Source organism: Saccoglossus kowalevskii, chromosome 15 (genome assembly GCF_978046115.1).
Source record: "Saccoglossus kowalevskii chromosome 15, keSacKowa6.1, whole genome shotgun sequence".
Taxonomy (NCBI): Eukaryota; Metazoa; Hemichordata; class Enteropneusta; family Harrimaniidae; genus Saccoglossus; species Saccoglossus kowalevskii.
In genome coordinates this window covers 32,549,731-32,576,121 of record NC_140655.1, presented here as the reverse complement: position 1 = coordinate 32,576,121, position 26,391 = coordinate 32,549,731, and the positions used below count along the sequence as shown (strand labels likewise).

Sequence of the window (26,391 nt, the reverse complement as noted above, 5' to 3'; positions counted from 1 at the left end):
GACTTTAGTAATTGTTATTATACATTTCCTATACTTCATGATAGATTTGTGTGGGATATCTACACAAATAATTCTTCGTCACTGAATGCATGCCTTATATAATTATGCAAGTTATACTGTTCCACTAATAGCAATAACATAATATAGTGCAGGCATATTAAGATATTACATGCTCAGTTTTATTGACTAATAATTATAAAATCACGTGATGAAATAACATGGTTTCAAATTTAACTGTGGATACTGTAGTAGTGAATGTTCAAGGGATTTGACAGAATGGATATTCATCACCTACGGCTCTGCAAGGAAATAAGAAAAGAACAATGTTCAATAATTATTTAATTAATGTATGTTTAATGTTATGTTTACCAAAGCACACGTATTGAACAGGATCTGATCCTGTATGATGCACTATGTAATATCAAATATATCTATGTATCTACATGGATATCTTTATACCGTGTGTACAAATTGTGCGTTACACCAATATGACAAAGGACATTAACGGACACATTGTCAATTCAACTAGTAAATCGATTGAAGTGATTTGCTATTGATGTTTGTCCAAATGCCACCCATCATTTATTTCCTTTTGGAATTGTCTTTTATATTCGACATGGTGGTGAAAATAATTTCAATTCTGTATTTGTACCTTTTTGTTATTTTTGATAAACTATTTTCGACCTCTTCATAGTAAATTATCATATTGAAACGTATAAATAAATTAGTCACGGACTAATAGGCCAAACTTTAGAGAACCTCGAAAAAATCAATTGGCGGTAGAATTTGAAAATCATAGACTCTGAGTATGCTAATAAATGGGCTAAAAGGAAGAAGGTTGAAGCTGACACACTGTTAGAATGGGTCAAAGCTGTCAGAAGTGTAGTGTGCTGTCACATTCAAAAACTTCAATCACTCTTACAGATGTAATGCACTGGTGACATAATAGAACAAATCACCTAGGCAGAAGATCTACGATTGTTTTAACATCATTTGTCCTATGTAGAAAGTTCCTTCATGAATGACTATTTAGATTGCCATATGGCGGTAGTAGGAGCAAGATATGCTCACTCTTTTTCAAACACCTGATTTCACTTCTTGGTCTTAACCTTGGGGTCCATATATCATTCTTATTTATTTAATTGTTGTAAATGCTCCGCGATTGACCATTTTATCTCGTGTAGCACATTAATTTCTTTACTTCTGTACACATTGTCCTATGTAAGTAAGTAATTCTTTATTGCTATCGTATCCCATTTGAGATCTTGACATAAAATACAATAAAGTCAAAAACATGTAATAATAAAAAAAAATGAAAAGGAAAGGAAATACTGTAAATGAATGAAATAAATACATATCTCACAATAAGAGATAACTGAATAATTGTAATATAATGTAAATCTGTGGGTTTTTTTGAGGCAGCTGGTACTGAAGTTATTGTTTGGTTTTTTCCTCCCTAAGCATAAAGCAAGTATAAATGTGTTTTGAAACGTCTTTAATTATGTGATCGTTTTTATTATTTAATATGTTTATTAATGTCTCTCCATACATTTTATGTTTAGTAAAAAGACTGGTTCTTTCTTTATCATATAGCTGGCACGTGAAAAGGAAATGTTTCTCATCTTCAATTTCTCCAAGATCACAGACAGGGCATTTTCTATCAGAGATGGAAATGTATGTGTGCAAATGTAGTTTATCTTATATATATTGTTATATGTCCATTTTACTTCGACTACTAGTTATATTTATATTTATTTATTAACACACAACATCCCCCGGAGGGGATGAAAAGGGTTACAAATCAGATATTAGTAAAAGAAAAATAACCACATAAAGAGTAAGGGAACAAAAAGGCATAAAAAAAAAAAAAAGATAATAATTTGAATACAAGGAATGTATTACTGGCTTAGTTTATGTAGGTGCTGCTGTCTTGTATTAAAACAGTTTTTTAAATATTGCGCTAAAGGAATAGACATTTTCTCGTCACTTAGTAATGATATGAATTTATTTTCATTACTAAATTTGTCAAAATTTGGTATACGTTTATTAGCTACAATGTAAAGTTTTAATCTTATTTCATTGTAATGAGGACAATTTGTGACAAAATGTTGTTCATCTTCAACATGGTCATTGTCGCACATATTGCAGACTCTGTCTTTAAAATCCAATCCTGTATGCCGGCCTGTTTCAATTTTCAGACAGTGGTTGCCAAGTCTAAATTTTGTTAAGGATTTGCGAAGTTCACTGTTTTTCATAATTGTTAAGTAGTTTTCTTGTTCTATTTTGGTTTTAAAAAGTTTGTAGGTTCTTAGTTTATTTTTAGAATTTATATGTATATGTAGTATGTATTTATATGTAGTATATGCGACTACTGTGTTCAGATTAATGAATGGTTATGTCAGTGCTTCTTACATTTCATAAGATTGCCTTCACAGTTAATGTGTCTCACACGTTTTTCTTTGTTTTACTTCAGACTAGTAATATTACATATATATATTGTATTACTAGTCTGAGGTTTTACTGTTGGGGTAACTAAATTAATAGATAAGCAATCACCATATGCTTCACTGTGGGTTTCAAATTACAATGAAATTATACAGTTCATATTGTATTTTCATAATAATTGAATATATATACAACATGTAGTACATGTATACAGTCCGGACGAATTTTCTGTTTTTGTGTGTGTGTGTGTGTGTGTATTTTCGTTTGTTTGAAGATTACTGCCCAGCTGAATCAAATATGGGAAATATATTTTCCTTTTTAACATAGTATTAAAAATACAAATAAATGTCAATGTGATCGTCGCTAGTTTATCTGCACCAACTTTAGCTGTGGAATCATAGCCCTATGTTGCCGACCGCATTATTTACGTGACTGACGTCCAAATGAAATTGTTAGGACGAAATTCGATTATAGGTCGCACCAAAGAGCTACGGAACCGCAGCTACACCAACTTGTGAGCACTCTAGGGCTTAGTCTTTTCCACGAAACGAAACGAAATAAATTTATATCAAATTTGTTAACGATATCGAAAATCACCACGTCATAAAAATAAAATTCTCGAAAATATTTAGTTTGCAGCTCAATAAATACCAGTAACTAAAATGACAGCTCAATAAATAAATACGAGTAACTATAACATGGCATGACCGCCATTTCGATTCACAAAACACGGAACGACCCAAAACGAGACAAACGAACCAAAACGAGCCATACTACTCCAAGACGAGTCAAAAACGAACCAAACGGACCAAAAACTAACCAAATGAGTCACAAACGAACCAAAATTAGGAACAAAATAAAAAGGGTGAGCGATCAGCCATTTTTGAAAGGATACTTGGAACTGACAGTTGGGGCGCTATCCCCAAACGACACAATAAATTAATAAAAATCTCTTGATAATATGAGCAAGTAAATACTAAATAATTATAACACAATAAACAAACTAATGCATAATGATTTTAAGTAATAAATAAATATTAACAAAATAAACACTATACTAGATAATTATTAAAAAGTAACCAGTAAATTAACTAATTAAATAAGGCATCGCAATAATTAATTAAATACATAAATAAAGTCTGAACCTACTATTTCCAAGCTGTACTGGAAATGGAAAAACAAACAAAGGGCATAAAAAAACTGTCTAATAAGAATAAAAATACTGTAAAATTATATTAAAATTAAAAGGCGTTATTTACTTTGTTGCTCGGTATCGCCCGGCCTGTATCTTAAAGATGGGGGGGGGTATTACAACGCGTTTTTCACAAAAGACAGTCTCACGCGTCACGCGTTGTAAAATTGCGTTGTGGCTTGTGATAAGGGTGACCAGTAAATTTGGCTGGGGTGATTTTATAAGCAACGAAATGTGTGGGGATTTATGTACTTAGATCGAAAAACGGACTTATTTTTTTTAAACGTTTGTTTTATGAAATTTTCTCTGTATATTTTTGGACAAAATCTACTCACGAGTTTTTTATGAAAATCCCCGATAGAATATATATCATTGCGCGCATGGCCCAAGATTGTTAAACATCTAAAAGCTCAAATGGGTAAAGGGTGTCACGTGAAACGTTATGTCGATTGTTTCTGTCTCATACCTGGTGGCCACCACTTGTCGCGCTTTCTACTGGTTAGTTAAATGCGTCCATGCAACAAAATTATTTTAACACTATTTTTATATGTCACATGAACAAATAGAGCGTACTCGGATTTACATTGATATAATCCAGAATACTGAAAGGATAACATGTGTTTAAATATTATCGATCCGTCATTCGTCTAAGTAAAGAAAATAAAGATAAAACAACGATTGTAGCCTTTAGTATCAACACAATCAATTCGGATCACAAGGTATTCTGGTATTTAACATAACAATATTACTTGAGGGTGCGACTGACTGACGTGTGGCATGACGTGAATTTCGTATCTGATGTGTACTCCGTTTTGATTCCTAAGATCTGGGGGAAAGCAAATGGGTAACCGTACCTTGAAAATTATTTTTATACCCTATATCGCGTTTCCCTGAAAGTAAATTGTATGACGTATTCAGTGCGTGCTTGAATTAAATCACTTTACAAATATTATGATTTTTTCTATGCAATGCAGCAGCTACAAACTTTAACCTAACGTTTTTCCAATGGGGTAGTGACATAGTTACCGTGGTAGGTGTGACGTCACAAATAATACAATAACACCCATTATTGTTAATGTAAGGCACCTTAAATGTGTCTGTTGATAACATATATACGTAACTTTATCCACATACTGAACAGATACAGTCAACGTCAACCAACATATGTGTCCAGTTATATAATATATTTGGGACAATGTAATGTAGGAAAGGTTACACCATACATATACTTTGTGCCTCAGTAAAATGCTGTAATTATGTGGCATTGGATATGCCCAGAAGAGGGCTCACTATGCTTCTTCGCATAACGTTTACAGATAGTGTTTATTGAAATTAGAGGGAATGACATTAAACATCTTTTACACGTGGCGGGGTATCTTAGATTTCATGATATAAATTACAGTTTTTGGAAGAATGGGCGATATTATGAGCGTTGCTTGTTGAATTGTGACGTATCATTCATGCGAGAACGGTTTTTGGCTGCGTTGGCTCCCGTACGCAGGGAGTTCTTTCTAAACATAAAAGTAGTTTTTTTTAGCCTCCCATTTCAAAATCCTTTTTTAAAAAAACAATTGTCACTACTACAGGCAAAGCTTTGAAAATTACAGCTAAACTCTAAATCTAAATTGCTTACTGCTAAGTAATTCATTGAAATAACGCCACAAACCAAATATTAATAGTTTTTGGAAAACTTAGTTTAGCCATGGACCAATTTATTATTTGCTGATGTATTATAATTGTGTATTAGTGTCTTTATCATTTTATTATTTGCATACGTGCATATATTCATTACGATTTTTGATTTATTTACTTGTGTTGACTTCTTCTGGGACATCGACTAATTAGCGAGATGGGAACAGCGCCTCCAACTGCCAATTCAAAGTATCCTTTCAAAAATGGCTGACCGCTCACCTTTTTGATTTTGTGCCCAATTTTGGTTCGTTTGTGACTCATTTGGCTAATTTTTGGTCCGTTTGGCTCGTTTTTGGCTAGTTTTAAGTTATTTGGCTCGTTTTGGGTCGTTTGGCTCGTTTTGGGTCGTTCCATGTTTTGTCAATCGAAATGGCGGTCATGCCATGTTATAGTTACTCGTATCATGGAAGGTATTTATTTATTGAGCTGTCATGTTTAATAGTTACTCGTATTTATTGAGCTGCAAACTAAATCTTGATATAGTTTTATTTCGTTTCGTTTCATTTCGTTTCGTTTCGTGGAAAAGACTAAGCCGGACTCTAGACATTGCTAGAAGTGATGCCATCAGTAGACTTGAACTTAATTATATTGGTCACACTGCTGTGGAACTTTGAAAAGACAGGAAATAACCCTGCACGCTCTTAGAAATTATTTACGTATTAGGTGCACGAGAAACTCTGAATAGAAACAATGTCCTATTGTAAACGAAATATATGTAAATCTACTCACGGAAATCTCAACATGTATCCAATGAAGCTATTGTGGACAGGATCTTTAACGATTGAAGCCTGGTTGGATGCAAAATCTATAATTCCTTGCTCGATCTCAGCGGGTGACAAATTGGGACACGACGATGTGATCATGGCAGCAGTTCCTATAACAGGATAGTTAATAAGTCAATAAAAATGGTTCAACTTAAAGGGAGGTGGTCGTCGCGCTGCGCATGTGCGACAATTGTGTTGATATACATAGATTTTTTTCACAATCCAATGCGCTCTTCTAATGGAAATCATAAGTACGAGGTTTGACCTGGGCGCGACTTCCAATCACCTAAAAAATACGTAATTAAAGCTTGGTAACGTCTCGGTTTGTGTTCGTTGAACTGTCGACGTTGCCATTTTGGTTTATATGAGACCTACATATTTCGCGTACGCGTTGTGCGAACACTACCGCCCTTTAACTCCCTGACGCATGTCCCTTACGTGATATGCGCTTACACTCACCTGCTACTAAAGCAGCAGCAAATTGTGAACTTGGTGCGACTTGTACGTATTTGCTATGGTTGTTTGGCTCTGTACTACCTTCATAGTAAGATGTATAGACATCTGAACCGGGTGCGTATATCTCATTACAAGTGCCAGGTACGGAGTTCAGGTGTCCCAAGTTGGTAAACATGGCGTTTCCCACTGTGATTACCTTCATTAAACAAGAAGAATAATTTATTTGATATTAAATGATATTTAATAATAATATTATTGCGTCACTAACATTTCGTTTCCCATGTTGTGTTGTGATTTGGTATGGAATGACCACATTTTTAAAAATACACTCTTAATATATCCCACTCTCTGTTGAATCAAACTCTTAACAGAAAGTTCACAGACAAGAACAAAGTTATTCTGACATTGTCAATGAATTTTGTGTTTTATATTCGACGAGGGTTCAAGATGCTTCTCTCCGCTTAGTTTTCATTCAATTCCAATATATGAAAGTGGCCCATTTACACTATTTGTGAACCACTACTAAGAAAAATGATAAACTTGTCATACTCTTGTAAGGACATGACATTTAAACATAGAACATTTAGTGTTCATGATCGCAATAAATATAACATACATGAGGTTGGTCAGCTTTGTTTAAAAAAAAAAACCTCATTTACAGGTGTTGATTAAATTTTGTGACTTGGCAACGTGATGTCGTGAAAATGGTTACAATTAGTGTTAAAAATCAAACCTAGGACTAGTTGTCATAGGAATGCGAAGCCGTGTTTTTAAGATATTCAGATTAAATCACGTTTTTTGTTCCCGTGTGCAGAGCACAAAGGAAGACAATATCACACTAATATCTTTTTTTATGGATTGATATGTCAAATTTTGTTCAAATATTATCTCAAGAACGACTAGATCTTATCAGATCAGGTACATACAACAGTTGTTGTACTTTCAAAATGTTTCGTTGTATTCTTAACGATTTGCGCAAATGGGTTAAAATCTGATTCATGTAAACATTTATTTATTTATTTAATTTGTTTAGAAAACTGCTCATTTTAATTAGCTAAATTGCATTTTAATTAACTATTTTCTATATGTTTATTGAAAAGACTGCATTTAGTGACCCAAACGGCATCTTTGAATAAACTACCACCCCCATTTAGACTTAAATTCAGAGCTACTTGTCAAAGAGCGACAGACACAACCTTTAGAAATATAACATAATCATTTGCAAAGAATACTATGATGATGTGTATTCCCGAAAAACATGCGCAAGTGTTTTGAGAGAAGCTAATCTTAAAGGGCGGCAGTCATCGTGCCGCGTCCTGTCCGATATGGGACTCATATCGACGTATAAACGCGTGTAAAATACATTGTTTATTTACACGAACACGCGCTGCGCGACGACCACCGCGCTTTAAGATTAAACATACGAAGTACCAATTATTCATATAGTTTCTCAGAGAAGTTTCAAAGCAGATCCAACAAAGGCAGAGGCACCAACGAATGATTTGGGGGAACTGTGAGATACTAGTATTGCGCAATGGTTATTTGATTACCATTGATGTACGTTTTATACCACGATTTGGAACACAGATTGTTCGGTGTTTACACATAAAGATTAGGTATGAGATATTACTACGTGAACGAGAGTTCAAGTTTTACGTTGAATGGTTCTAATGACGAAATATCGATATTGACTAAACTATCGTCCAACAATAGGGTTACTGTAACTGATTACCTGATGAGGTAGAAACAGAAACACTGCAAAAAACAAGTCGAAAGCAAATCAACTAAACTTGGACGGTCAGAAAAAGTTAGGAAAGCACAACAGAAGTATGATTGGTCTTGCAAAGCAATTAAATAAAAAATATCTAAAATAAGACGACTTCACAAGATAAATGAAAATTGAAAAGTGGTTGTCAGTAATGTGTTAATAACAGTGATACGAGATGTTTTTAGGAAGAAAAAAAGGGACAGTAGGTGTGGTCATAGGACCATTACTTCGGGAAAACACGAGATGTAACCATCCCCAGAGACGTTGAAACATGCAGTCGTGTCTTGCGTATTCTTAATGAATGTAACTTAAGTAACTGCAATGACTGTAACTTACGTATCTTTAATGAATGTAACTTAAGTAACTGCAATGACTGTAACTTACGTATCTGTAATGACCATAATTTAAGTAACTGCAATGACTGTAACTTACGTATCTGTAATGACCATAATTTAAGTAACTGCAATGACTGTAACTTACGTATTTTTAATGAATGTAACATTAGTACCTACAATGACTGTAACTTACGTACCTTCAATGACTGTAACTTACGTATCTTTAATGAATGTAACTCAAGTAACTGCAATGACTGTAACTTACGTATCTTTAATGAATATAACTCAAGTACCTTCAATGACTGTAACTTACGTATCTTTAATAAATGTAACTTAAGTACCTGCAATGACTGTAACTTACGTGTCTGCAATGGCCGTAGTTTAAGTAACTGCAATGACTGTAACTTACGTATCTTTAATGAATGTAACTTACGTATCTGTAATGACCATAATTTGGGTAACTGCAATGACTGTAACTTACGTATTTTTAATGAATGTAACATTAGTACCTACAATGACTGTAACTTACGTATCTGCAATGACTGTAACTTACGTATCTTTAATGAATGTAACTCAAGTAACTGCAATGACTGTAACTTACGTATCTTTAATGAATATAACTCAAGTACCTTCAATGACTGTAACTTACGTATATTTAATGAATGTAACTTAAGTACCTGCAATGACTGTAACTTACGTATCTTTAATGAATGTAACTTAAGTACCAGCAATGACTGTAACTCACGTATCTGTAATGACCATAATTTAAGTACCTGCAATGAATGTAACTTACGTATATGTAATGACCATAATTTGAGTAACTGCAATGACTGTAGCTTACGTATCTGCAATGACGTAATTTAAGTAACTGCAATGACTGTAACTTACGTATCTTTAATGAATGTAACTTACGTATCTGTAATGACCATAATTTGGGTAACTGCAATGACTGTAACTTACGTATATGTAATGACCATAATTTGAGTAACTGCAATGACTGTAGCTTACGTATCTGCAATGACGTAATTCAAGTAACTGCAATGACTGTAACTTACGTATCTTTAATGAATGTAACTTACGTATCTGTAATGACCATAATTTGGGTAACTGCAATGACTGTAACTTACGTATCTTTAATGAATGTAACTTAAGTATCTCCAATGACTGTAACTTACGTATCTGTAATGACCGTAATTTAAGTAACTGCAATGACTGTAACGTACGTATCTTTAATGAATGTAACTTAAGTCCTTGCAATGACTGTAACTTACGTATCTGTAATGATCATAATTTGAGTAACTGCAATGACTGTAACTTACGTATCTTTAATGAATGTAACTTAAGTACCTGCAATGACTGTAACTTACGTATATTTAATGAATGTAACTTAAGTACCTCCAATGACTGTAACTTACGTATCTACAATGACCGTAATTTAAGTAACTGCAATGACTGTAACTTACGTATATTTAATAAATGTAACTTAAGTACCTGCAATGATTGTAACTTATGTATCTTTAATGAATATAACTTAAGTACCTCCAATGACTGTAACTTACGTATCTGCAGTGACCGTAATTTAAGTAACTGCAATGACTGTAACTTACGTATCTTTAATGAATGTAACTTAAGTACCTGCAATGACTGTAACTTACGTAACTGTAATGACCATATTTTAAGTACCTGCAATGACTGTAACTTACGTATCTGTAATGACCATAATTTGAGTAACTGCAATGACTGTAACTTACGTATCTTTAATGAATGTAACTTAAGTACCTCCAATGACTGTAACTTACGTATCTGTAATGACCATAATTTAAGTAACTGCAATGACTGTAACTTACGTATCTTTAATGAATGTAACTTAAGTACCTGCAATGACTGTAACTTACGTATCTCTAATGAATGTAGCTTAAGTACCTCCAATGACTGTAACTTCCGTATCTGCGATGACCGTAATTTGAGTAACTGCAATGACTGTAACTTACGTATCTTTAATGAATGTAACTTAAGTACCTCCAATGACTGTAACTTACGTATCTGTAATGACCATAATTTAAGTAACTGCAATGACTGTAACTTACGTATCTTTAATGAATGTAACTTAAGTACCTGCAATGACTGTAACTTACGTATCTCTAATGAATGTAGCTTAAGTACCTCCAATGACTGTAACTTCCGTATCTGCGATGACCGTAATTTAAGTAACTGCAATGACTGTAACTTACGTATCTTTAATGAATGTAACTTAAGTACCTGCAATGACTTTAACTTACGTATCTGTAATGACCGTAATTTAAGTAACTGCAATGACTGTAACTTACGTATCTTTAATGAATGTAACTTAAGTACCTGCAATGACTGTAACTTACGTATCTCTAATGAATGTAGCTTAAGTACCTCCAATGACTGTAACTTACGTATCTGCGATGACCGTAATTTAAGTAACTGCAATGACTGTAACTTACTTATCTTTAATGAATGTAACTTAAGTACCTGCAATGACTTTAACTTACGTATCTGTAATGACCGTAATTTAAGTAACTGCAATGACTGTAACTTACGTATCTTCAATGAATGTAACTTAAGTACCTGCAATGTATAATTGTATAGAACTAAGTACTTACCCCGTCGACAGCATGCATGTTGCCAGGGAAATAATTGATGCAGTTTTTAGAAAGAGCATCGTAACTGTCGCCGGCTGGAGCAATAACAGTGAGGGATTCGTTAACCATTGCTAAGACGAGCGATTCAAGGGTGGTAGTATCGGCAAGGGAGGTGTCAATGTATGGAGTCAGTAATACAACAGCTCTACGGTAATCAGTTGGATTTGAAATTTTACGGTTTCTGTAATCAGTGAGAACCGCATTAACTCCTGTGTAAGTGAAATAAATAGTTAATCACACACATGCGCTGTTCACTTTTATTAGAGGTTTGGAACTATCACGTGATGAATTTGATGATCAGTATTTGCGCAAATTTCGTACAATTTTACCTTAAATGATAAATGATTCCCAATATGTTCAAAAAATGGTGATCGGTTTCGGATTTGATTTTTTGTTTGTTTGTTCTAATTTCATATTTATTTCACCCAATAGTCTAAATATTTTGAGAAAACTCTAGAAATAATATTAGAGTAAATATTAAAACAAAATGTAGTTGCTAACATTCAGAGAATTTTGGAAAATACACACAGACACTGAGTTATAAAAAAAGGAGGGAAAACGCACCATCTTCATATCTCATGATGTCAATATTTTTGTAGTCTGGGTCATCAGCTACTCTCACAGAAACAACAGTAATGTTTCTCCCAACACCAGTGTAGAAACCAGCGGCTGCCCCTGCTATTGCAGCACCCATGCCATCAGTATCCCAACCCTGAAAATATTATAAGAGCATATTATTATCTGGTGAATTAAAACATATTTCACATTCGTAGACGTTGTCATATTCGCTTTAAAACTTGAATAGTAGAAGGAATTGTTTTAGCCAGTTCCGTTTATTATTCACTGCCAATCATTTACACTATGTAGACAGTCAGCTATGGCACCGATGTGACTGTGACGGAGAGGGCTGCCAATCATTTACACTATGTAGACAGTCAGCTATGGCACCGATGTGACTGTGATGGAGAGGGCTGCCAATCATTTACACTATGTAGACAGTCAGCTATGGCACCGATGTGACTGTGATGGAGAGGGCTGCCAATCATTTACACTATGTAGACAGTCAGCTATGGCACCGATGTGACTGTGACGGAGAGGGCTGCCAATTATTTACACTATGTAGACAGTCAGCTATGGCACCGATGTGACTGTGACGGAGAGGGCTGCCAATCATTTACACTGTGTAGACAGTCAGCTATGGCACCGATGTGACTGTGATGGAGAGGGCTGCCAATCATTTACACTATGTAGACAGTCAGCTATGGCACCGATGTGACTGTGATGGAGAGGGCTGCCAATCATTTACACTATGTAGACAGTCAGCTATGGCACCGATGTGACTGTGATGGAGAGGGCTGCTAATCATTTACACTATGTAGACAGTCAGCTATGGCACCGATGTGACTGTGATGGAGAGGGCTGCCAATCATTTACACTATGTAGACAGTCAGCTATGGCACCGATGTGACTGTGATGGAGAGGGCTGCCAATTATTTACACTATGTAGACAGTCAGCTATGGCACCGATGTGACTGTGACGGAGAGGGCTGCCAATCATTTACACTATGTAGACAGTCAGCTATGGCACCGATGTGACTGTGAGGGAGAGGACTGCCAATCATTTACACTATGTAGACAGTCAGCTATGGCACCGATGTGACTGTGACGGAGAGGACTGCCAATCATTTACACTGTGTAGACAGTCAGCTATGGCACCGATGTGACTGTGAGGGAGAGGACTGCCAATCATTTACACTGTGTAGACAGTCAGCTATGGCACCGATGTAACTGTGAGGGAGAGGGCTGCCAATCATTTACACTATGTAGACAGTCAGCTATGGCCCCGATGTGACTGTAAGGGAGAGGACTGCCAATCATTTACACTATGTAGACAGTCAGCTATGGCACCGATGTGACTGTGATTATCATAAGCCAGCCCTAACATTATAAAGTAGGTTTAACTACTTCAAGACATCGCTATTTGTGTGAGTTTGTCCACTCTACCCCACCACGGTCAGACCCAGTATATGGTGTATGGTGGCTCGTCATGGGATGTCAGAGATGCCCAGAGCCCGATATAAGCATGTATCCTTGCGAATATAACTCTTGTAGTATGTCTGCATTTGCGTATCAAACGTTTTAGCTATGGGCGATAAAAAACTGTCGAACAGCTGGTGAAAACAATTATGGAATTTGAAACCTTACAAGTGGTCAAACAATACCAGGAACAGATTGAGGGATTCGTTCTATGCCCACACCTGAACCATACCAAAACATGAAAAACTGTGCCACTGGCCATATAGGATTCATTCCGAATCGTGAACCCCAATTACTGACCATACGACCATATATGGGACCCAAGCCAAGTGATACCAATGACGGTACGGGATGCTTATCACGACATGGAAACCCGAATCACTCATCATACTCAGTAAGTAACTAAATATGTATGTGTGTCACATGTTTGCTGTACAGAATTCGAAATAAGGGAGCCTCTACTACAACAAGGTACTACAACAGGGAGGTCATATTTGATTTGATAAAACCTGTCAGATATTGATGTCGATAATAAGTTTATGACAAGCTATGGACACCATAATAATTTGGGAGGCCATCATTACTGGTACTACTAACCCGTGGCAGATGTGAACACCAGTATAGGTAGCCGTACTGTTGAATATGGGGCCGTGCTCAACAGAGGACACATTCAAAGTGTCAGAACCCTTTGAAATCAGTTTTGGACATCCAATGATGCACAGAAACTAGTTTGCCTTGAAAACTGGGAGGGCATGGACAGTTCAGCGAATCCAGGGCAATAAAAGCGAATTACTGGAAGACGCACTTACTATGTTTATGTTGTTAATATTGCACACTTTGACTCAACAAACTATCAAGATGTTAGGTGCGGGTAGAATTCATAATAAACAGAATTTTTTAATAGGTGTACCATAATTTTCCCGTCGGAACAGTAAAGAAAGTGTAAGGGTAGGGTACTCAGGTATTTAGCAACAATACCAACCCCAGTGCAATTATAACACTATATCCACTAAGATAACGACTGTGTGCTGATCGGACTGAATGATCGTGGGGACTAATACGCGTTGGTGTTGCTCAACACAATATATAAATAGTTAAATTAATAAAGACACTACTATGCAAAACATACGTCTCATAGATGTATTATTGGAATGCACTATCATGGTATATACATGTAGTACACATTGGTGGATAAGAATAAAAGATACATAACACACGGGGTCAGAAATACAATTTACACTATAGGGGTACTATAGTGATAGATGCAGTTCAATATACACACGATTCAACTATAATGTCCTATTTACTGGATTGTCCCACGTCGGCCCGGGCAATGTAGATGACCACAGGAAGCTAGTAGACGGTAGATTGACACATTCGGAGAATTCCTCGGAGATAAGGCAGCAGCCAGATACAGGAAGTGAGACGAACAATCAAATTCAGCAAAACGGTTCAATATAAAAAAATGTCAGAACATCAGGTACAAGAATAAACACTTCAACGCAGAACTCAGATAACAACAAGAAATGTCACGAATTTCCCTCACCATGCAAATTTACTCATTTGCATAATGCACATGTGTAGACCAACCTCTAAAACGATATTGTCATATCACGGCTATTTGTCAACAGAACTGTCAATAATGGCTCAGATACTGCTGCTGGCACTAAGAGTTCACAATCTGTACGATAGAGTCATACACACACCCTTCAGACAATGCTAACACGATCCCGAAAGCTTCACGGCACCAACGTAGCAACCAGCATAGGAGGCAGCCATCTTGTACACAGTAAAACACACTATTGACTTATGAGGGCGCTTTTGCACACAAACTGTGAGGGCGCACTAATACAAAATACATATATCCTACACTCTCCCCTGGTTTTAGAAATGACGTCCCGACATTAACTTAAAAAGCTAACATGGTCACTCCTAACCTAACCTAACCTAAGCTTTTGACACAATGTCAAGTATTGTATTACAAATACTGCTAGACTCATCAATGAACTGTTCCTTCATTTTAGCAAGAAACTCCGCTTTCACTATCCAATCAGGTTTTGTACTTATGTGTGCATATGTAAGACGATTGGGGGGGTTAATTGCTCTAGTTGACCTTCTCAACGGCGGATCATCTTCTTCCGGTTGATCATCAACAGGGACAGTATCATCATCATCATCTTGAGCTTCAACCACCATGTCCTCTTCCACCACAGGCTCAGAACTTAACAAATGTTCATTAGTATCCATTTGAGCAATGGGTCGAACACTGTCATCTGTGTCATCTGGGGTTACTGGTAGCAGCACTTCAGATTCTTCTTCGCCACTGACTGGATTATCAGACTGATTAAGAGTATCAGTTACATGTACAGGTACGGCGGCTGGAATATATTCGATTCCAGTCTCACTTTCACTTGTAGAATCTTCACTATTTCTATCATCACTCTCTGGGTCACGACTTTGAAGAACTCTTTTCCTTCGTGTAGCATCTCGGTTATGCTGAGAGGATTGAGGAAAGGGCAAAGAAGAACAGGTAAGTAACAGGTTGCGATGCAATGTACGATCACGGCCTTTCTTGTGTTCTGAACGAACCACATAAACAGGAAGCTCTGAGTCAAGTTGCTTGACTACTCTGTAAGGATGACGTTCCCAACGATTAGCAAGTTTATGTTTACCTCTGATCCGCACGTTCCTGACTAACACTCTATCACCTGGATGAAGTATAGATTCTCGTGATTTCATGTCATATCTCTTCTTGTTACTATCTGCTGCCTTCTCAGCCTCTCTAGATGCAAGTTTGTAAGCAAAACTCAGTCTGTCTCTTAACGATTTAGCATACTCATGGTGAGTTCTGTTCACATTATCTTCCAGTTCTATACCCAGATATACATCAATGGGTAAGCGTGGATGTCGTCCAAACATTAAGTAGTACGGTGCAAAGCCTGTCGAATCATGTTTGGTACAATTATATGCATGTGCTAGGGGGGCTACATAAGATTTCCAATCTTGTTTCTTTTCATCACTCAGTGTACCCAGCATGCCTAGCAATGTTCTGTTCAGTCTCTCAACCTGACCATTCCCTTGTGGGTGGTAAGGTGTCGTCCTTGATTTCTCTATCCCTAGTAATTTGCACAGTTCACATATCACCTCAGACTCGAAATTACGACCTCTATCTGAATGTAACCTTGCGGGAAATCCATAATGAAAGAAGAAGTTCTCCCATAGATGTTTTGCTGTAGTTTTTGCGGTTTGGTTTCGTGTGGGTATGGCAACTGCATAGCGCGAGAAATGATCAGTAATCATGAGGATATCGGCAACACCACCTTTTGATTCCTCTAAGGAAAGAAAGTCCATGCAGACAAGTTCCATAGGGTAAGATGTTCTAATGTTAACCAACGGTGCAGTAACCTGTCGCCCTGATGTCTTACGTAATATACACTGCTCACAGTTTACTATCTTATGGTCAACATCCTGTGCCATTCTTGGCCAGTAAAACCTACTTCTCACCAGATCTAATGTTCTCTCCTTCCCTAAATGTCCAACATGATCATGTAGTCCTTCCAGTGCCCTCTTACGATAATCTTTTGGTAAAACCAGTTGATAAGACTTCTGGCCATCAACACCAGTATGCCAACGGTGTAGTACTCCACTTCGAAAACAAAGATGCTCCCATTCTTTCAACATCAGTTGTACATCAGGCGATTCTGTTTTCCTCTCCTGCACACTAGGACGTATATTCTCTATCTTGTAGTTATACACATGTTTGATGACCTCGTCCTGTAGTTGCAGTTCTTTCCACTGTGGCATGGTAATGGTCGGTAATGTTTCCCTACCAGGCCATGGCATTGGTTCATGAAGACTCTTAGGAATTGCCTCTGGATTAGTACTCAAGGATTCCACTAAGGGTGGCATAGCATTCACTGCCTGTCTATAGTTAAGGTTAGTCATGTGGTATTGACAAACAGCCTTAATCAAGTCATTATTTATCTGTCCTCTAACTTCTGGAGGATCTGTGTCACGTGGTATACGAGATAACCCATCTGCATCTCCATTTCTGCGACCAGGACGGTATTCAAGAGTGAAGTTATATGTAGATAGTGCTGCCAGCCATCGATGACCTGTAGCATCTAACTTGGCAGTGGTAGTGACATATGTTAAAGGGTTATTGTCTGTTACGACCTTGAAGTTATTACCATACAAGAACTCATGGAATTTCTCAGTCACCGACCATTTTAAGGCAAGAAATTCTAGTTTGTGAGCCGGGTAGTTCATCTCACTCCTTGAAAGGCCTCTACTAGCATAGGCTATGACTCGCTTTCTACCATTCTGCTCCTGATAGAGTGCAGCTCCTAAACCTGAGTAACTTGCATCAGTGTGAAGTTCAAACTTCAGATTGTAATCAGCAAAGCCAAGAATCGGTGGTGATGTGAGCTTCTCTATCAGAGTATCAAATGCATTTTGACATTCACTAGTCCACTTGAATTCAGGTTGAGGTTGCTGAGATTTATATCTTTTCTCACCCTTCCGCTTCTTTGAAGGAAGTCCTGCAGTGAGTCTGTGCAGCGGTTTACAAATCTTTGAAAACCCATCAACAAAACGCCTATAATAACCAGCGAACCCCACAAAGGACTTAACTTCTTTGGCACTCTTTGGGACTGGCCAAGTCTTCAAAGCTTTCAACTTTTCTGGATCAGTTTGAACACCTTCAGACGAGATCACATGACCAAGGTACTTGACCTCTTTACGAAACACTTGGCACTTAGACAATTTGACCTTTAGACCGTACTTGTGTAATCTGTTAAGGACAGCTTCCAGTCTCTCTACATGTTCTTCAAATGTTTTCGAAAACACGATAATGTCATCAAGGTACACAAGACACTGCTTTAAATTGTAATCGCCCATGCATTTCTCCATGAGCCTTTGAAATGTACTAGGGGCATTAGTCAACCCAAAAGGCATGCGATTCGCCTCGTAGAATCCTAACGGCGTAGTGAAAGCGGTCTTATGTTTGTCTTCCTCCGCCACACCAATCTGCCAGTATCCACTCTTAAGATCTATCGATGAAAACCAGTGAGAACCACTCAATGTGTCAAGCGATTCTTCGATTCTTGGTAAAGCATACGAGTCACGAACGGTTTTGGCGTTCAATTTGCGGTAGTCAATGCATAGACGAGTTGAGCCATCCTTCTTGGCTACCAAGACAATGGGGGATGCATATTGACTATGAGATTCTCGAATGACACCTGCATCTAACATGCTCTGCAAGAGTAGTCTCAATTCATCATACTGTGAGGGTGGTATTCTTCTATGACGTTCTCGGGTAGGTATATTATCTGTAAGGTGTATTTTGTGTTCTACTGCCGTTGTGTAGCCCAAGTCATTCTCGTCTGATGCAAAGACTGGGGACATGCGATCCAACAACTCAAGTGCCTGTTCTCGCTGTGATCTGTCTATCGGTGACTCACTAAGGTCAAATTCTATATTTCTTCTCTTTGATGTCTCACAATACATTGATTTGGCACTCTGTCTACTTGCCATATCAAAAGTATCCTTGTTAGTTGTGCCAACACATACAGATTGTCGGTGGCACAATGCTTCATAACTTGATGGTTCACCTGCCCACGTAACAGCTTGCACTTCACCTATCACATCTCTTGGTCTAACAGTAACAGACTTTGTCGAAATATTGTAGACATGCACTGGGACAAAACATTTGTTGCCAGCACATTTCATTGTCACAGCTGTTGGACTAACCATCAGACTACTAGATAGTCCATTGTTCTCAACAGGTTCAACGACAACAACATACTCGTCACCCTTCGGTCCAGCTTTTATGGCTCCATGAATGACAGTTGATTGGCCTGGTAGTATGTTAACAGGTTGTTTTGAACTAGCCCTTACTTCACCCAGATAGCCAGCTTTCCCACAGAAACGGTCTCTTGCGTTCAATCGGTGGTAGGCAGCTTTCCATACTGGTGACATATCTATGTTTCTCATGTAGCGAGAACCACACGTCTCTCTGCAGTACTCTCTACACTCCAACAACACATTAGTACCAACAGTGAGAGGCACGGTACTATTATAACAATTATCTGGAACAACAAGAGTCAATACATCAAACACACCATCGTTACCAAAAGCCTCCAAGGGAAATGTCAACTGCAACTCAAGGTACCCCAAAAACGGTACATGATGACCTCCTGCACCCTCGATGGACAAGAAATCAGTTACCGGTTTAATGGACAGTTCCGACAAGTTTTGCTTGTAGAAAGACTCACTAATGGTGGTTACCTGAGAACCAGTGTCAATCAAACACTTACAATTTACACCATTGACAGTTGCCATTTCCTCATTAGCTTTACCAACGATCCTATTCATCACACTTGCTGAACCAAGGAGGACATGTTTAGGGCTCACCATCAATCTACCTACTGCTCGCCCTGTGGCAGAGGCAGCTTGACGTTTAAATTCTTTGTCCACGTACCTGGAGTTTTATGGTTTGGACAGTTTTTCACGTAATGTCCTTCCTCACCACAACCGAAGCACGGCCCCTTAGCTGGTCTTCTTTCTTGTGGCCTTCCTCTTTCTGTTTGTGTAGACTCTTTATTCTCTAATCGAGCTAACCGTTCTGTCAGTTGTTGGATTGTCTTCCGAAGCTCACGCATTTCAGAAACAGATTCAGTTGATTCTTTCTCTGCAACCACTGACTGTCGAGCCTGGCCAGAATGAGGTTGTTTTGTAGTCACCTCACTCTTGCTTTCCCTCACTTCTTCTTCTGCCAGTCTTACAACTTGTAGTAAGCGATCAAATGATTCACAACCTCTGTACTCATGCCTTGCTATGTTCTTCACCTGTTCCTCTCGTAGACCTCTCCAGAACACAGTCCTCAGCGTTTCATCCACAGCTGTGTCTGTTATGCCGCCACGGTCTCTTGCCTTATGAATGGCTAATTCTAAGCGACATCCATAATCAGCACAACTTTCACCTTCTTTCTGTACACTATTGTAGAATTGCTGTAGCAATGTTGCACCACTTTCCACAACACCATACCTTCCTTCCAACTTAGCAACAATGTCATCCAAGGTGGCACCTGACCCTAAGCGCATAATGATTTCATAGGCCTGACCTCTTAGTGACCTTCTGATGATAGGGACCAACACGTCAGAACTATGAGTGGCACGTAAACACTCAATCTCATACTTCCAGGCGACAAAACTAACATCAGCCTTGTTACTTGCAATACCAGAAAACGTGGACAGACGTGGTGGTTGAAACATGGCTGGCGGCAACATTACAGGAATATTACTACTGTAATTACCAGAAAGGTTATTAGTAGTTGTTCTCACCTTGGAGCCATCTGACGACTGGTCAGGTATAGGTGGTGGCGTTGTATTATTACCATCGACATGTCTTGCTTTATTTTCATTTCTTCTAAGCTGTTTTCTCATGAAAGAAGGAACTAGAGCAACTGTTAGTACTGAAGAGCCAAGTTCAACCTTATTGAGTGTGTTAATGGCCTGAAGTGCATGTGTTTTATCAGCATATCGAAACAGACCATATCCCTCATGTTGTTGTGTTTCAGCATCAATCGGTAACACAACCTTAACGATCTCACCAAACTCCTGAAAACGTTCTACAATTTGTTCTTTACTGAACTCAGGGGGAATATCATCAACAAGTACAGAACACTGCATGTCATTCTCAGGAACACCTTCAGAAGCCATTATTAAGCAGTATGTAAAAATGACCTAAGAACTGTGAAAATACAAGATGTTAATGATGCAATTTATGTTTACAAACGGAAAAAAAAAAAGAATCTATATTCTAGTGACCATGTAGCATACACTATGTCTACCAACAGGGGATAATTGTAACAATGTAACAAATGGCATACACTGGTAACTGCACAAGGTGGATGACACTTGTAGTATATAAAAGTTTGCACTGTAACAGTATTAGGTACACTGAATGAATAATATTAAGTAAAGGATACACTGTAGCACATGGATGGTCACACTGTAGCCACTTGCTTCAAGTTCAAAGTAGACTGTTGTGACCTAACACCTAAGTGTTAAAAATACTAAGATTCTTAAAATTTGTAAAATACACTGTAGAAATACAAAAATACAAGTAGAATGATGTAAAATAAAATATCAATGCACAACAAAAAGGGTAGTGGGAGTCCTGACCAAACTAGTCCAATTCAACTCACTATACTACTACTGTACACTAAGGGTGCTGTACAAGCACAGCCTACAATTCAAGTTTTCAAACAGTAGATACACAACTTAAAAATACAGCAACACAGCCCCACGTTGGGCGCCAAATGTAAGGGTAGGGTACTCAGGTATTTAGCAACAATACCAACCCCAGTGCAATTATAACACTATATCCACTAAGATAACGACTGTGTGCTGATCGGACTGAATGATCGTGGGGACTAATACGCGTTGGTGTTGCTCAACACAATATATAAATAGTTAAATTAATAAAGACACTACTATGCAAAACATACGTCTCATAGATGTATTATTGGAATGCACTATCATGGTATATACATGTAGTACACATTGGTGGATAAGAATAAAAGATACATAACACACGGGGTCAGAAATACAATTTACACTATAGGGGTACTATAGTGATAGATGCAGTTCAATATACACACGATTCAACTATAATGTCCTATTTACTGGATTGTCCCACGTCGGCCCGGGCAATGTAGATGACCACAGGAAGCTAGTAGACGGTAGATTGACACATTCGGAGAATTCCTCGGAGATAAGGCAGCAGCCAGATACAGGAAGTGAGACGAACAATCAAATTCAGCAAAACGGTTCAATATAAAAAAATGTCAGAACATCAGGTACAAGAATAAACACTTCAACGCAGAACTCAGATAACAACAAGAAATGTCACGAATTTCCCTCACCATGCAAATTTACTCATTTGCATAATGCACATGTGTAGACCAACCTCTAAAACGATATTGTCATATCACGGCTATTTGTCAACAGAACTGTCAATAATGGCTCAGATACTGCTGCTGGCACTAAGAGTTCACAATCTGTACGATAGAGTCATACACACACCCTTCAGACAATGCTAACACGATCCCGAAAGCTTCACGGCACCAACGTAGCAACCAGCATAGGAGGCAGCCATCTTGTACACAGTAAAACACACTATTGACTTATGAGGGCGCTTTTGCACACAAACTGTGAGGGCGCACTAATACAAAATACATATATCCTACAAAAGCAAATTCAGGCGTTTTAGTTTCTCAAGTGGCAATAAAGTGATATACAGGCTTAATGTTTATTGTACCCTAAGAGATTCAATGCACGCGACGATCAACCAAGGCCTATGACGGGGAACCTATATAAAGGGTAATATTGTATTTGTCATTAAAAACACAGATGAAAAATACGAATGAATGAACAGGCTTGATAGATGCTACAACAAACGGGCCCTCGCTGAGAACATTTAACGTAAAAACAGGAGGACAATGAAACAATGGTCCATTTCCAACACACCTAAAACAACTATCGCTGACTGGGAAGACCCAAATACAGCGAATTTACAATATATATTGATGAATCTGTAGTATATTATATGACAATATACATGTTGATTAGCATTATGTCACGGTGTATCTAGATTATATCCATATGTCCGCATCTGCCGAATATAATCTGCGGTGTGTCAGCATTACATAATTTATATTATATGACGGTGTATCAGCATTAAATCATGATATATTCACATTAGATCAAAATGTATATGTATATTATGACAGCGTATTAAAATTATATTTATGTGGATCCGCGGTATATCACGATATCCGCATTATATCACGACGTATCCGTTTTATATCACGATATCCGTATTATATCACAATATCCGTATTATATCACGACATCCGCATTATATCACGATATCCGTATTATATCACGGCGTTTCCGTTTTATATCACGGCGTTTCCGTTTTCTATCACGATATCCGCATTATATCACGGCGTATCCGCATTATATCACGATATCCGTATTATATCACGGCGTATCCGTATTATATCACGATACCCGCATTATATAACGATATCCGTATTATATCACGGTGTATCTGTATTATATCACGATATCTGTATTATATCACGATATCCGCATTTTATCACGGCGTATCCGTATTACATCACGATATCCGTATTATATCCCGATATCCGCATTATATCACGATATCCGCATTATATCACGGCGCATCCGTATTATATCATGATATTCGCATTATATCACGGTGTAACCGTATTATATCACGATATTCGCATTATATCACGGTGTATCCGTATTATATCACGATATCCGCGGTATATCACGGTGTATCCGTATTATATCACGATATCCGCATTATATCACAGTGTATACACATTATATACTGTATACTAATTATATTTTGCCATTATTAAAGGACAATACTTCTCTGGAATATGGCTCCGGACAATAAGCCAATTTACTGTAAGACAGCCATTTTGTTTTTACACATGATGCAATGAAAGATCAAGTGTTACAGGGTACCAAATGTGTATTCGTTTGCATATCGCATCATCGTACCAACGGTTTCTCATTGGTCCAATTGTTTGATTACACGTCCATTTTTAAGCGATAACTTAGCATTCGACAAACACCTGTATACTGTTGTAGTAGTGTCCAAGGTGGTACAAAACTTGTACACGGATATTTTTAGATACGATATATGGTTATTGTGCACAATTCATGAAAACTGAATAAGTACCTCATTAGGAAGATCAAAATCCCATAGATAATCTGTATTATATAATCCTCCTGGTGCTTCATGGTTTTCATGAAAGTAATCAAGACCATGTCCCACTATATAGATTGCTGTGTATTGTGCCATATATACTGTAAATGAGAAAAAGAATGTTTAAAACACAGATTGGTGATCAATTTAAAAAGAAAGAAAGATAAAAGAATATACTTCTAATGTTTTAAAATACCATTACTTTAAACAATTTAGGAAACACAATATTGTTGACACACTGACTGTGTTCAGTCTGCCACACCTGTCGAAATTGTTTATTAACTCAGTAAATAACAACAGGTGTCCACATATTATTAAATTTATGTTGAATATTACAGGTCAATTAGGTGAATAACATTGGAACATTGTCTTTCACACACCTGCTCTAAATCTCAAGTCCAGAAGAATTTTAAGGTTTGCATTTTTGCACGGTTGTTTGAGATCACAGCTGTCATTAACTGTTATCAGAATGCACTCAATAATGGCCAGATTCATAAGGTGGTTGAACGAAGGTGTTACCAAGGACAAAGTGGGAAGACAATTTAATATGAGCCCTTTGTTTTTACTGTCCCAGCGCTTCGGAAGAACTGATACAGACAGTACATGACAGACCTATGTCAGGTCGTCTAGGTGTTAAAACTCCTGCTGAGAACTTCTACCTCCTTCTCTCAGGCCTTTGTACTTGAACTACCAATCCCCCACGTAGACTTCTACCTCCTTCTCTCTGGCCTTTGTACTTGAACTACCAATCCCCCACGTAGACTTCTACCTCCTTCTCTCTGGCCTTTGTACTTGAACTACCAATCCCCCACGTAGACTTCTACCTCCTTCTCTCTGGCCTTTGTAATTGAACTACCAATCCCCCACGAAGACTTCTACCTCCTTCTCTCTGGCCTTTGTACTTGAACTACCAATCCCCCACGTAGAACCATCAGAAAACATGAGTCACTAAAATGTGCGGAACTATCTGAAGGCAGGCAACATCATGTAACCTCAGTCCCGCCTTTATATATTTAATAAACCACCCAGTAACCAAAGAACACTCACTCCGACCTGAACTCATTGAGTAACACAGTAGAGTCCGCCCATTTTGGATATTATTGTAGTTTAATTGGAAAAATAAAAAGTTATTTTATTATTAAATATTTATGTTCATACTTAGTGGGTCATAAGAGGCGAGAGTGGGATCCCATGGACATACAACAGAGATTTTATCCAATACGTCAAGATGGTTTGGAACCGGTGGTCCATGGTAAGCAGCTACAGTGGCTATAATAGCCGCTAGGAATAATAACTTCATTACGTAATCTGAAACAAGAAGAAAACATACTAGTATATGGTATGTATGGTGGGTTTGTTCTAGTCATATAATAGGTTCTATGTATAGCTGCGTTAATTAAATGTTTTTTAATAACTTTAAGTGTTGATTTCTTGCATTAGTTCCTAAAAACGTTTATTTTTAAATAGACTAAATAAGGACAATCATTAATAATACACAATATCTGTACAATTACGTGTAACCACACATACAGTGAAAACACTGATATCAATTTATAACATTAAACATCTTATCATTTTTTGATGGGCGTCTTTTGTGATCAATGACAATGAATACTTCTTAAAGATCATATTCCCTTATTTATATCGATGTCATCTACATAAATATACATGTAACTATAAATAGTTTCCCAAATATTGTTATTGTATGCAAAATTATACACACATATTATTGTTTCAGGGATGGTAACATTATTTGTTATAACCCAGTTATATGGACAATGGCCATGACAACAGAACTTTTTGTAACCATTATGATTTAATAACTATCAATAAAATTATTATTGCCTGCTTCCACCGAGCAATACCCCCCCCCTCCATTATACCACCAGTCTAACAATAAGTATGTAGGCAAAAGTAATTTTATAGATTCCCCACCACCAAACCAAATTTCTTGACTCTGTACACTGATTGGCAAAGTCACAACATTTCAAAATTCAGGCGCATTTTTAGTAAATAGAAAATCTTCAGGATACTTGTTGTCGATTTTGTAGGTGTATAGTATGTTTGCATATAATAATATAAAAGACATTTAGCCTTGCTATAATGACACATTTCTACTATACCTGTAACATTGCTACAATGAGTAGTAATATAAGCCCGTATTCACATTGATAAAATTATGTGCATACATGATTATGGGCTTTATGGCTATATATATATA

The 26,391-nt window shown here is 37.4% G+C and overlaps 1 protein-coding gene across 1 annotated transcript in view; it reads right to left on the bottom strand.

Annotated features, from left to right (window-relative positions):
* Positions 1-157: 157 nt before the first annotated feature.
* The window catches only part of LOC100375779 (uncharacterized), a 29,433-nt gene continuing 3,199 nt past the window's right edge, over positions 158-26,391 (bottom strand). Inside the window, exons 2-8 of the mRNA XM_085508575.1 lie at positions 25,329-25,478; positions 24,144-24,271; positions 11,886-12,033; positions 11,283-11,530; positions 6,553-6,745; positions 6,059-6,203; positions 158-299 (exon numbers count right to left, since the gene is read on the bottom strand). Of these exons, the coding sequence (XP_085364701.1) occupies positions 260-299; positions 6,059-6,203; positions 6,553-6,745; positions 11,283-11,530; positions 11,886-12,033; positions 24,144-24,271; positions 25,329-25,478 (1,052 nt within the window). The 3' untranslated portion in view covers positions 158-259. The remainder of the gene's footprint in view (positions 300-6,058; positions 6,204-6,552; positions 6,746-11,282; positions 11,531-11,885; positions 12,034-24,143; positions 24,272-25,328; positions 25,479-26,391) is intronic.